Source organism: Littorina saxatilis, linkage group LG6 (assembly GCF_037325665.1).
Source record: "Littorina saxatilis isolate snail1 linkage group LG6, US_GU_Lsax_2.0, whole genome shotgun sequence".
NCBI classification, from domain to species: domain Eukaryota; kingdom Metazoa; phylum Mollusca; class Gastropoda; order Littorinimorpha; family Littorinidae; genus Littorina; species Littorina saxatilis.
In genome coordinates, this window is record NC_090250.1 from 42,857,753 (window position 1) to 42,870,959 (window position 13,207).

Here is a 13,207-nt window from a genome sequence, read left to right on the forward strand (position 1 = left end):
TATAATATCATCTTTGTATTTATATTATTGAAATTGTTATATCTCGATGTACAGCGCTAAGAGCATAGTTAAATTTGTGAAGCGGCGCTATATAAGCTATCTTTATTATTATTATTATTATTATTATTATTCTCCACGAAGATCCAAGCACCATCAGAAACGATTTATTTCGCTTTGTACGTGACACACGTTTTTATTTTAACTTGAATGTTTAGTGTTCATTGTTGCCTTTGGGGCATTTCCTCAAGGAAGTTCGGACTGCTATCACTGGGCATTATCTTAATTGCAAGAATTCAAGTTTCAACTGACTTTGTCTTGACTGATTTTCACTTGAATGAAGCGTAAAAATAGATGCTCGTCCGAGGCAAAACTTATCTATTCGCGGATCGAGTCCGGCCTTCTTTGTAAGCACTTAAAAGAGGGAAGCGTGAAAGTCAAACACACACACACACATACCCACCAATTGTAAGTTTTCCTACACATCACTATTATCATTTAGTCTATTCAGTGGGACGACATTGAGAGTTTTGACGAACGGGCAATACTTCCGTTGGCGGACAGGGTCACTTTAACGTTTTAAGGGCGGTGCTTGCAAACCACACGTTTTTGCATGACAAACGGTTTTCAATCCCCACCCCTCACCCCCCTCCTGCTTCATCTCCTTCCACCCCTCGTCTCCTTTTCTCTCTCAACCTCACAACTTTCCGCGTATGTTTAAACTTGGGATGACCGCTTGTTCGGTTCGTTATTGCGGGTCAGCCTGGAGTGTTTTTGCACCTTCAAAGGGCAAACTGTTTCCTTGTCATTCTGTGTTGTGGATGTAAAAACGTGATTGTAGTGTCGCAAAACACTTGTTACGACGATTCGCACCTTAAAAGAGGGGGGGGGGGGGGTGGACGGATGGTTCGAAGAGGCAGAATCGTTCACTACTGTATGTCTAGTCACAGGTACTTAAACAACACCGATTTGGTGTGTGGGTCTGGAGGACGCATCATACTTATACTGGTAGTGTAGTAATGTGCTACACCCCCACCCCCCCCCCACACACTGTGCCTGTGACCTTCTGTGTGTGTGTGTGTGTGTGTGTACACAATAACTCACCGAACAAACATAGCTGCTGTAAGCAGCACTGTAGTGACTGTATCCACTGTTGACTGTTAACTGTCGAAGTTACTGACTGCCAGTGTGTAAATCCAATGTTTTACTGACTGACGAAGTCAACCACGCACAGGAATTGATCACTCCCATTAATACTTCCATTGTTTTGCAGTCACATCAGTAATAGGAAATCCACCCGCCTGTGTTACTGCATTCCGAAAATTCTGGAACAGCACGAGAAGTCAGCGACACTACACATAGGCTGATACATCATACTTTTTACGTTTTGCTGATACATGTAGTGATATGCTATGACTGGTACAGCTTTCAGCCTTAAAGCACATCATACACAGAGACTGTAGCACATTATGTGGTCTCCGATACAATTTACAAACAAGAACACCCATACACTCCTCTGCACATTTTCCCCCACATCGTGCAGCGCCGTTGGAAAACACGCGGGGAAACCCTTCTGTCGTAACTGACAAAGATAACTTGGTGATACACCGCATCTTTTTACATTTAGTCAAGTTTTGACTAAATGTTTTAACATAGAGGGGGAATCGAGACGAGGGTCGTGGTGTATGTGTGTGTGTTGCCAAGTTATCTCGTTACAGGGCATCGAGCCTTGCGGTCTCTAGTTCAACTCATTCGAGTGATTGTAGCAGAGGCCAGTGGCAGTTTATTGATCGGTCTTGGTTGTTTGCCCATCTTGTCTGGTCAACAATGCAACAGGCACACGAGAGAAAAAGCTTTTATCCATGCTGCCATGCATTGGAATTTTTAGAAAAGTACTCTTTTTGAGCTGCGGATATCAAAAGTAAAACTGGGATACCAAAAGCAGAGTTGTACCGCTACCTAGTATGGTTTCACCTGAACTGTTAAAGTCATGAAAAGCAAAGGCATGGAAGCGCCATGAACATACTAAATACCTACCCCCTAATTCTGTACTAGTTTACTGCATTGTCTTACATGTCCTTCAGGCGCTGAAACATTCTTTCAGAATAAACATACAAACCACTAAGTATGTGCACTGGTGGACTCCAAGCCAGCTTAGCCATTCTGTTTCAGTATGTCCGTGTTGATCAAAGCAAGGAGCATATGAACAATTCAATACCTAAAATCCCCCACAGGGTGATAGATATTCAGTGTAAGCATCAAATTAGTCTTCATGGTTTCCAGTCCTGTAGTGTCACAGCACAGCGCAGCAGTGTAAGTGCTACCAGTCGGCATGAAGCTGCCACTACACACTGTGCTCTTACTGGGTCTATCAATAATTATTATGCATCAGCTCGGTTTGCTATTCTCTCTCTCTCTCTCTCTCTCTCTCTCTCTCTCTCTCTCTCTCTCTCTCTCTCTCTCTCTCTCTCTCTCTCTCTCTCTCTCTTGGTGCAGATGGAAAGATTGAAACATTTATCCTAGCAAAGTAAAGTTAAACATCATTAGCCTCTCTCTCTCTCTCTCTCTGGGTGCGGATGAAAAGATGGAAACTTTTATCCTATCAAAGTAAAGTTAAACATCGTTAGCCTCTCTCTCTCTCTCTCTCTCTCTCTCTCTCTCTCTCTCTCTCTCTCTCTCTCTCTCTCTCTCTCTCTCTCTCTCTCTCTCTCTCTCTCTCTCTCTCTCTCTCTCTCTCTCTCTCTCTCTCTCTCATCCGTGTAAATATGTGATTAGATTAGTCCCCTCTCTGGGCGAGGGCTGGTTGAAAAAAAGCTCGTTGTATTGCTTACGCCACAACCCTCGAAAAATAAAATTTGATTTGATCTCTCTCTCTCTCTCTCTCTCTCTCTCTCTCTCTCTCTCTCTCTCTCTCTCTCTCTCTCTCTCTCTCTCTCTGTGTGCAGATGGAAAGATTGAAACATTTATCCTAGCAAAGTAAAAGTAAACATCATTAGCCTCTCTCTCTCTCTCTCTCTCTCTCTCTCTCTCTCTCTCTCTCTCTCTCTCTCTCTCTCTCTCTCTCTCTCTCTCTCTCTCTCTCTCTCTCTCTCTCTGTGTGCAGATGGAAAGATTGAAACATTTATCCTAGCAAAGTAAAAGTAAACATCATTAGCCTCTCTCTCTCTCTCTCTCTCTCTCTCTCTCTAGCGGATGCTACTGAAACTACACATGACTGTATCCATGAAACTATAATGCACACATTTAGTTATTCACTCACCCACTTGTGATTTAATTGATGTCATTCATCAGCTTCCTCTATCACATGAAAAGTAAGTCATGGTGATTAATTGAGCTGACTCAGGACCAAGTTAGCAGTTGCCTGAAGGAATGTGTAGGGATGAACTCAGGGGATTATTTTGTGTCAAGAAAGAGGACAGGCTGAACTTATACATTATATGCCAGCTGCTGACTCAGTGAGTCGTGAGCCTAGATGCTCCAGTGTATGGAAAAATTGTACTGTTGGACATCATGCATGCATGCTGAATTTGTAAACATGTTGCACTATTGACGTATTAGGCAAAATAAAAATAAGATTTTTTTTTTCTCATGGAAATACACACATAAGCACACAACATCAAAATAGGCTACTTTTCAAATATATGGATTTTGTTGTGGTCAAAATGGAGTTTATTCTACACATATGCCATGTGACTTTAGTTAGTTCTGCCTTGGGCTTGCTTTTGCATCAGAGCACTTTACGTCAATGCATATTTTTATTATGGTCAGATGTTTTGTGTGATTCTTTTTGTTGTCCTTGAAGATATAATGCATGTATTGTAATAAATGTTGGCCATGAAAGATTTTGAATCAATATAGAAGGAGAAATGACATTGTCCTACTATTTTTTTCCCAACACAATGACTTTCTGCCCCTCCCTCACCATCCCTACACTCATCTGGAATATTGAGATGCTTAAGCAGGCATATAAACATATACATTTTAAGTAACACTCCCGCAGTCAAAGGTTTAGATATGTTTGCCTGGTTTTCTATGATCAGTCTACTATTTGTATGTTTTCTGTAGAAGTGAGACACAGAGCTTAAGGCTTGAAAGGCTAATTAAGAAAATGTAATAATCTTGTGCATAAAGAACATTGTTTTTTTCTTTTCACAGATTATCTGTAGCAGATACAAGGGTGAACATTCAGCAGCTATCAAAGAGGAAATCCAGGAACTTCTACAAGGTAAAATTGTGCTGTCTAACTCTAAGCGGTTTAATTGCAAGCTTTATGTAGACAAATCATGCTTCAGGGTGTGTTCTGTATCAAATTCGTCAGGGAATTTTAGCAGAACTCGATTCTGGCCAATTTTGATGTTTTTGTACTTTCAACTAAGTAAATAGTTCTCCATAATTCTCTTAAATACGATTGACAATACATAATCTAACATTCTTTTATTTTTCTGCCCCTACCAGTTACAAATATAAACACTATATTGCTATTTCATATGTAACGTGGATTTCCATTGGTCAATTGGGCAAAACTGAGCTCATTGTAAAAGTGATATTGACGACATTTCCGTCAATATCAGTTTTCATATCGACGACCTCTTTATTGCTTCCCCACTTCAAAAACAAAAACACCTAAATTTAAAAACAAACAAATATATATGAAAATGTAATGATCCCAGAATTTAGTTGAGCAAGTGACTAAAGACTTTTTGAAAGAAAAGACATTTTGAAATACTGAAAAGTACAAGAAAAGAGTGAACAAAAAGAAATAATAATCAGAGGGAGGGATATGGAACAGCCAAAACTGAGACAAATACTTTTGTAATTTCTTTACAGTAAATACAAAATGTCCAGAGAATTAGCAATATATCTAACATTAACTGACTGTGTGATGATATCTTCTGCTATTGGTCTGTTTCGACAGTGATATCAAAATCTCGACCTCCAGTCTCGATTTTGATATCACTGTCTGAACAGACCATAGCAGAAGATATCATCACACAGTCCGTCAATATTGGGTAATACCTTCTCCTGAAAAGCTGTCTATATTGAGCTACACCAAAAATCTGTGACGAAGTCCGTATTTTAGCCTGTCATAGCAAGAAAGACAACTTTGTTTTTAAGTGATGCGATGCAATTCCAGGCTATGGGTATTGCCTCCCTTTAGCTGTTGAGTTGCCTTCATGATTGTGACCTACAAACTTTCCTCAAACATATTTGTTTTTGTTTTTGCGGTCCTGGATGTATACACACCTTGGCATTATTGTTATTATGCTTTTCTTTTCGTAACCAGTTCCTTTGAGTGACATCCCAGGTATGGTGGGGTTTTTTCTCTCCCATTTTCAACAGTTGTGGTGCAGAGATGTTTAGGAGATGATCATATCATGTAAAGTGTTATGAAATATAGAAAGCAATGGTAGTTGTGTAGTGAACTCGATATCCCAGGGATGAGCTATGACTTAACTTTTCGTACTATCTGGCCTTAACTACCATGGAGGGGAGGGGGGTCTGGTAACTCAGTTGATAGAGAACTGGACTTGTGATCCTCAGGTCACTGTTGACAGGTCACAGGCTGGGGTGGACTGGGCTGAGGTGCACGAAGCGAAACTGGGTGCCACCTTAAAGCAACTTTGTGATTGGTTGAAATTAAGATGTGTTGTGATTTCAACCAATCAGAACCAGCGGCTGGCTTCCACCGCGTTGGGTGGCACCCAATTTCGCTTCCTGCATTTCAGCCCTGGTGTCTTTTTACATTTAGTTAAGTTTTGACTAAATGTTTTATACATAGAGGGGGAATCGAGACGAGGGTCGTGGTGTATGTGTGTGTCTGTGTCTGTGCGTGTGTGTGTGTGTAGAGCGATTCAGAGTAAACTACTGGACCGATCTTTATGAAATTTTACATGAGAGTTCCTTGGTATGAAATCCCCAGACGTTTTTGACTCACATGCGAAGCAAAAGTGAGTCTATGTACTCACCCGAGTCGTCCGTCCGTCCGTCCGTCCGGACGTCCGGACGTCCGTCCGTCCGTCCGTCCGGAAAACTTTAACGTTGGATATTTCTTGGACACTATTCAGTCTATCAGTACCAAATTTGGCAAGATGGTGTATGATGACAAGGCCCCAAAAAACATACATAGCATCTTGACCTTGCTTCAAGGTCAAGGTCGCAGGGGCCATAAATGTTGCCTAAAAAACAGCTATTTTTCACATTTTTCCCATTTTCTCTGAAGTTTTTGAGATTGAATACCTCACCTATATATGATATATAGGGCAAAGTAAGCCCCATCTTTTGATACCAGTTTGGTTTACCTTGCTTCAAGGTCAAGGTCACACGAGCTCTTCAAAGTTGGATTGTATACATATTTTGAAGTGACCTTGACCCTGAACTATGGAAGATAACTGTTTCAAACTTAAAAATTATGTGGGGCACATGTTATGCTTTCATCATGAGACACATTTGGTCACATATGATCAAGGTCAAGGTCACTTTGACCCTTATGCAGACCTGTTTACACTACACATTGAGCGTAGTAAACTACGATTTTGGTCCCCAAACTACGCAACTACGCATGTTTGTCTTATACTACGCAAACGTTTCGTTTCGACTACACATTTTGACATTTTGAATACGCAAAAACGCGAGCGAGTTCCGATCCATAATTTGTACTAACCGGTTGTATACTGCGTGCAAAACATGCCCGGCGCCCGCGAGAGTAGCGTAGTCAGTTGGTCTTGCTGCTGTTATTACAACTATCGCGGGCGTTTCAGCACATACTTTTCTGAACGCGGTCACTTCCGAGCTCATTCTTTCTGGAGGGAAAAAAATGGCTACAGCGACGAACACGGATTCAGAAGACTTTGGCGATCAACCGCCACGGAGCAAAAAAAAGAAGCTTGGTCAAACTCCCAGCAAGGCTTTTCTGCCAAAGTACTATGAGGAGCATCCATGCCTAGTTTCGTGGAGAAAAGGGAAGCATTTTGCCCACTGCACTGTGTGCAACACGGCTTTTTCAGAGAAGCACAGTGGGCTTTACGACCGTGTAACCGCCACAAGAAAAGCACTTCTCATGAGGAATTCGAGAAATCCCGACCAAAGCAGAGGAAAAATTGGACTGTTTTGTGAAGAAACCCGTGCCAGGGAAAGAAGACCAAGACAAGCTCACTTTTGAGAGATCGGTAACCAGAGCAGAGGCAATGACCTGCCATATTATTATTATTGCCGACGCAAACCTGTTCTGTTTATATGCAAATTTGCCTTCATGTTGATACACACTGATACTCCCAGTCCCTACTTTTTGTGACTTGATGTTCTCAGATTGTCACAGGTCTTGAATAGGGGGTCCCACTGTATATGAACTGCATACCCCTCAACATAGCTTTTTTTTTAAACAAATGCATGAGTGAAACTCCTTATTTTGAAAATCTGTAAAAAAAAAAAAATTTAAAAAAAAAAATTTCCCGCCGGCGATCCGATCTGTATTTTCTCTAACACAGTGACCGGACATCGCTGAATCTTTGTTTCCCTGAGCGCGCGAATTATTGGACTACAGCTTGGCATTTGTTATCATTGTTTACTGTGCAAATTTGTGTGTTTGAGATACCAGGAAAGGCCTACTTTTACCCTTAAAAAGCCTGATTTTTCGTTTTCTTCCGGGGGGCTTCGCCCCCCTGGGCCCCCTAAGAGGGCGTTGCCCCTGCACCCCACCAGGGCGTGGGCGGCCCCTGGACCCCGGCCTCATTTTCCTTATTTTTAATTCTGATCAGTTTCACCCATGCAAATGTTCCAAACTAGTTAATAATTTTTTTCTTAACAAATAAACTTAATGCTTGGCTTGTATTTTTGTGGGGAGTATTGTTCACATTGTAATAGTTTTGTTTGGAGTGTTGAGTGTTTGTTTTAGTACGGTATAAGTAACTGTTCTGTTTTGCGGTTTGGGTTGATCAAATTGAAATACTACACATTCACCTGCCAAACTACACATTTGCCTTATTTTCACACCCAAAACTACACATGGTACATTTCAGGGGTAGGCAGGTCTGCTTATGAAATGTGACCAAAATAAGGTAGTGAACCACTAAAAGTGACCATATCTCATGGTAGAAAGAGCCAATAAGCACCATTGTACTTCCTATGTCTTGAATTAACAGCTTTGTGTTGCATGACCTTGGATGACCTTGACCTTGGGTCAAGGTCACATGTATTTTGGTAGGAAAAATGTGTAAAGCATGTGAGTCGTATGGGCTTTGCCCTTCTTGTTTTCTTTTTTTCAATACATGTCGTTTATGACGTCATATCCGGCTTTTTGTAAAAGTTGAGGCGGCACTGTCACACCTTCATTTTTCAATCAAATTGATTGAAATTTTGGCCAAGCAATCTTTGACGCAGTCTGGACTTTGGTATTGCATTTCAGCATGGAGGCTTAAAAATTAATTAATGACTTTGGTCATTAAAAATCTGAAAATTGTAATTAAAATTATTTTTTTATAAAACGATCCAAAATTACTTTTATTTTATTCTTCATCATGTTCAGATTCCAAAAACATATAAATATGTTATATTCAGATTAAAAACAAGCTCTGAAAATTAAAAATATAAAAATTATGATTAAAATTAAATTTCCGAAATCGTTTTTAAAAACAATTTCATCTTATTCCTTGTTGGTTCCTGATTCCAAAAACATATAGATATGATATGTTTGGATTAAAAACACGCTCAGAAAGTTAAAACGAAGAGAGGTACAGTAACGCGTGCTATGCAGCACAGCGCAACCGCTACCGCGCTGAACAGGCTCGTCACTTTCACTGCCTTTTGCAATAGCGGCGGACTACGGTCATTGTGAAAAAATGCAGTGCGTTCAGTTTCTTTCTGTGAGTTCCACAGCTTGACTAAATGTAGTAATTTTGCCTTACGCGACTTGTTTTACATTTCATGAGGGTTGAGGGTGAGGTTTGTCTCCCTAGGTATGTGTGTGTCATTAAGCATCTCTCAAAAAATAGTGAACGAAAATTTATGAAAATTAATATACATGTACATTTTTGAGGGCATTTGCTTGTGTCGTTTTTCTCTGTTTGCAAAAGTTGAGGCTGCATTGTCACGGCCACAGTTTTTTGAGTCACTTGAGAAAATGTGACTCTATGTAATCGGTCAGTGTTAGTCTGTCCGGCCGGCCGGCCGGCCGTCCGGCCGGCCGTCCGGCCGGCCGTCCGGCCGGCCGGCCGTAGACACCACCTTAACGTTGGACTTTTCTCGGAAACTATCAAAGCGATCGGGCTCATATTTTGTTTAGTCGTGACCTCCAATGACCTCTACACTTTAACGATGGTTTCGTTGACCTTTGACCTTTTTCAAGGTCACAGGTCAGCGTCAAAGGAAAAATTAGACATTTTATATCTTTGACAAAGTTCATCGGATGTGATTGAAACTTTGTAGGATTATTCTTTACATCAAAGTATTTACATCTGTAGCCTTTTACGAACGTTATCAGAAAAACAAGGGAGATAACTAGCCTTTTCTGTTCGGCAACACACAACTTAACGTTGGGCTTTTCTCGGAAACTATAAAAGTGACCGGGCTCAAATTTTATGTGAACGTGACTCCCAGTGACCTCTACACTTTGACGTCTGCTTTGGTGACCTTTGACCTTTTTCAAGGTCACAGGTATGTCTTGAAGGAAAAAAATTGAAATATCATATCTCTGAAACTATTCATCGGATTTGATTCAAACTTTATAGGATTATTCTTTACATCAAATTATTTACATCTGTATTGTGTTGTGAATAGCAATTTCTTCCTGTCCATCTGATGCCTCATATAATATTCAGAACTGCGAAAGTGACTCGATCGAGCGTTTGCTCTTCTTGTTCATCAATTTGAGTGAAATTTTCGTCACACAATCTTTGACTTAGTCCAGACTATGGGATTGCATTTGAGCTTTGTACCTTAAAAATTAATGTATTTTGAAAATCAGAAGCGGAATAACAAAAAAGATATTGTATTTCGTATTGCCTCCTGTATCCGAAAATATATGAATATAGTTTAGTTGTGTTTGATTGAAAATGAGCTTAAAATTGGAGAAACCGGTTACTTAGCCACTTTCTTCTCATTTGAAAAAAGACTCATAAAAATAACATTCGTCAATTCCTTATCATTTTCCAACTCCAACATTACATTGTTTTACTATGTTTCATGTTCAAAATATGCTCAAAATTCAGAAAATCGTTGAATGGAAATTATTTTTCAGCTTTCTTACAGCCCACTTATCGATAAGAGAATATCGAGTCTGGAACTTGCTAATGACGTCATATTGTGTAGGTGGATGATTACATCTCAACACACAAATTTGAGTAGTGTGACCCTTTCTTACTGCTCGCTTTCCACTTGCTGATCTGAATTTCCCAGCATTGGGACAATAAAGTATGAAATGAAAGCACTTCATCGGCACCTCCCTGTACCGATCAGTATGACAGATGTTCTTGTGTGCAGGATTGTGTCTTGTTCCTTTGCTGCGTTCCCGAGACAACATTACACTGCCCATGGTCGGTGAACCATGTTCCCCTGACGACAAGGGGAAACTTTGTGACCCTGCCACTGTTCCCTCCCTGGCACACAGTCCAAAAGAACCTCGCCGGACGCTGAGTGCATTTGCAGGACCTATGTCTCCATCCAAAGTAGGTGTTTTCGGAATAGGTCTCTGTGTGTACAGTGGTACCTCTCTTGTAAGACGTTCAAACATCCCAGACATTTAGGTCTTAAAGGAGCTCAAAATGGAGGTAAATTTAGAAAAGCAGTGCTTGTAACTCATTGTCTCCCAGGTACGGATAGATCCGTACCCACTCATATGGCTCTATCTGACCAGGTACGGATATATCCGTACACACAGTCACTACATTGCATCTGCTCTCATTCGGCACATATCCGCATTCTGCTCAGAGTTCTCTAATTGTACAGAGCTAGTCTTTGTGTCTTATGAGTGTCACATTCGTGAGGATTATGTTTTAATGACTCAACATGCCAAGTGTGGGCAAATTGCAATGCAAATAGTTAAATGAATGTAGATTTGTTAACCTACTTACATAACTTGTTTTCAAGGACAGAATGGTAATTAAAAGTAATCTCTCCTTTTTCTCAAGGCACGTGATTTCCAGAAGAAATGGATGAACCCCCGGTGTCAAAGAAATTCAGCAGATGCCAAGGAGGTGGCTGCTGCTCGCAGAACAGATGCTGAGAAGGGATATGAGAGAATAGGCAGGTAGGTAACTTCTTGGGAGAGGTGAATAATTTAATGTTTGTGTTTTCTGTCTCATGCTGTCAGGCAGAACTTTATGTGTGTCTAAAATGTAAGAGGTAGTCTGTTCGCCATGTAAGAAACTTCTTTTGAATGGTATTTAGTCAGAATTTGCAGTCAGGTGTATTTGTATGCCTTGGAAAGATAATGAGTACTCTATTGTGTGTGTGTGTGTACTCATATGCGCATGCACCCATGTGTGATAGCAGCCAGCTAAGAAAATGTTCGAGAAATTTATGCTCCTTGTTGCATGTTCAATGGGAGTTGGAAAATTGAATACAACTCTGTAGTTGATAAAATCAAAACCTGCCTTTTAGGAAATTCCAAAATGCAATATCTTATATGATCACCCTGTTCTCAGCAACATTTTTCTGTCTGTTTAATGTTAAATTTTACTTTATTTTCTTGTGCCTAAGTGAGGAAGAAGAGCACTAGCAGTTGGTAAGCTTTCAGTCAACTTCATAGGTCCCCAGATGTAACTGTGCTTACAGTGGAGTTGTCTCCCTTGGGTTGTATTGCGGGTTTAGATGGCAATGAGCATCCCTACACATTGTTAATGGTCTCACAATATTCCTTTCTTGTTTGACAGAAAACTGGCAAGAGAGCTGCATGTCCCGTGGACAGAGTACTGGAAGTTTCTGGATGCCTTTGCCGACTTCTCCACTCCAAGAGGTCTGCAGAAGCTGGAAGAGCACCTCAAGAAGCAGCAAACTTTGGTCAGCATAACCAGATCTATGGAGGCTGATTCTTCATGTGATGATGGATCTGTAAGCGATGCAAGTGCCAGTGACTCTGCAGACGATTCTCAAGGGGAAGGCTTCTTCAGCTGTGACGAAGGAACGACGGACGAAAAAAGTGACCCTAGCAAAGTTTCACAGAAAGAAGTTGGAGCTTCAGAAACAGTGGAGGTAGCAGAGGAGGCAGACGAAGATGTGTTTGAAGACAGTTTGGACAGTTTCTTTGACAGCCAAAGCTACGTCTTTGGTAAGAGGCTGCAGCTGAAATCGTCAAACAATAACAAGGTGCCTCAAAAAGGCAAAGATACAAAGGCTGTGAGTGAGGGAATGGGTGATGTCTCCAAAACACAGAAGAAGAATGGTGATGGTAACTCGAGCCTGTGGTCATACAGAGAAAGCATCGCAAGCGGGGAGCATGAACAGAAACTATCCGAAACTTCAGTGACAAGCAACACAACACACTCTTTTGATGCGTCTAGTCCCACTCCTGACACACCATCTGATGAAACAGGTGGAGGAAAACAGAGCAGTGATGGCAAAAATTATGAAAAGTTGCCTGGTGCTAAGATGTCCACAGAAATGATTGACAAGTCTTTTAACACCATGATGACAGAGCTGTCAGAAGAGATGGAGGTGAAACTTATTTTCAGCCCTGATGGAAAAGTGGTTAGATCCCCCAAAGGTCGTTTTTCTCCAGACGTCGGAGTTTGCTTGGGACGGGAAATCTTCAACAAGGCCTTGCGCAATGTGACAAGGCGGGAGTGCCCTCTTGATATTGTCATCAAATCAAGAAAGGGCAGCAAGTATTTCCTTGTGGATGTCTTAATCCGTACCTCTTCGACAGCTCCTGCAACTGATGAAGAATTTTTTGACGATTCCTCAGACGATTTGTCAAACACCTCCGCTCAGAAAGTAATGACTGATGTGAAGATTTTGGCGAAAAGTGAAGCAGTGTTGGAGCATGTGTGGCGTATTGTTCGCCCCGTGCATCTAACCGTTGGAATACTGGAAAAGGATGCACAGAGTGTGAAACAACACTTTGGCAGTGTCACTGCAAGGATTGTGCACAGGAGGAGAAGAAATTCAAACCAGATGGCCTGCTATGTATTTGGGTGGGTATTGTCTATTATGTTGGATTAGTTGGTGCTCTTTTTAGTGTACTATATATATACTAGATGTTAATGTTGCCAGTCCTTCC

The 13,207-nt window shown here is 41.0% G+C and overlaps 1 protein-coding gene across 3 annotated transcripts in view; it reads left to right on the forward strand.

The window, feature by feature from the left end:
* LOC138969280 (ankyrin repeat and LEM domain-containing protein 2-like) overlaps window positions 1–13,207 on the forward strand; it is a 68,480-nt gene that overhangs the window by 51,425 nt on the left and 3,848 nt on the right. For all 3 annotated transcript variants that reach the window (XM_070342034.1, XM_070342035.1, XM_070342036.1), the window contains 4 exons: window positions 4,153–4,222; window positions 10,471–10,655; window positions 11,118–11,236; window positions 11,862–13,121. In XM_070342034.1, coding sequence (XP_070198135.1) covers window positions 4,153–4,222; window positions 10,471–10,655; window positions 11,118–11,236; window positions 11,862–13,121 — 1,634 coding nt within the window. The remainder of the gene's footprint in view (window positions 1–4,152; window positions 4,223–10,470; window positions 10,656–11,117; window positions 11,237–11,861; window positions 13,122–13,207) is intronic.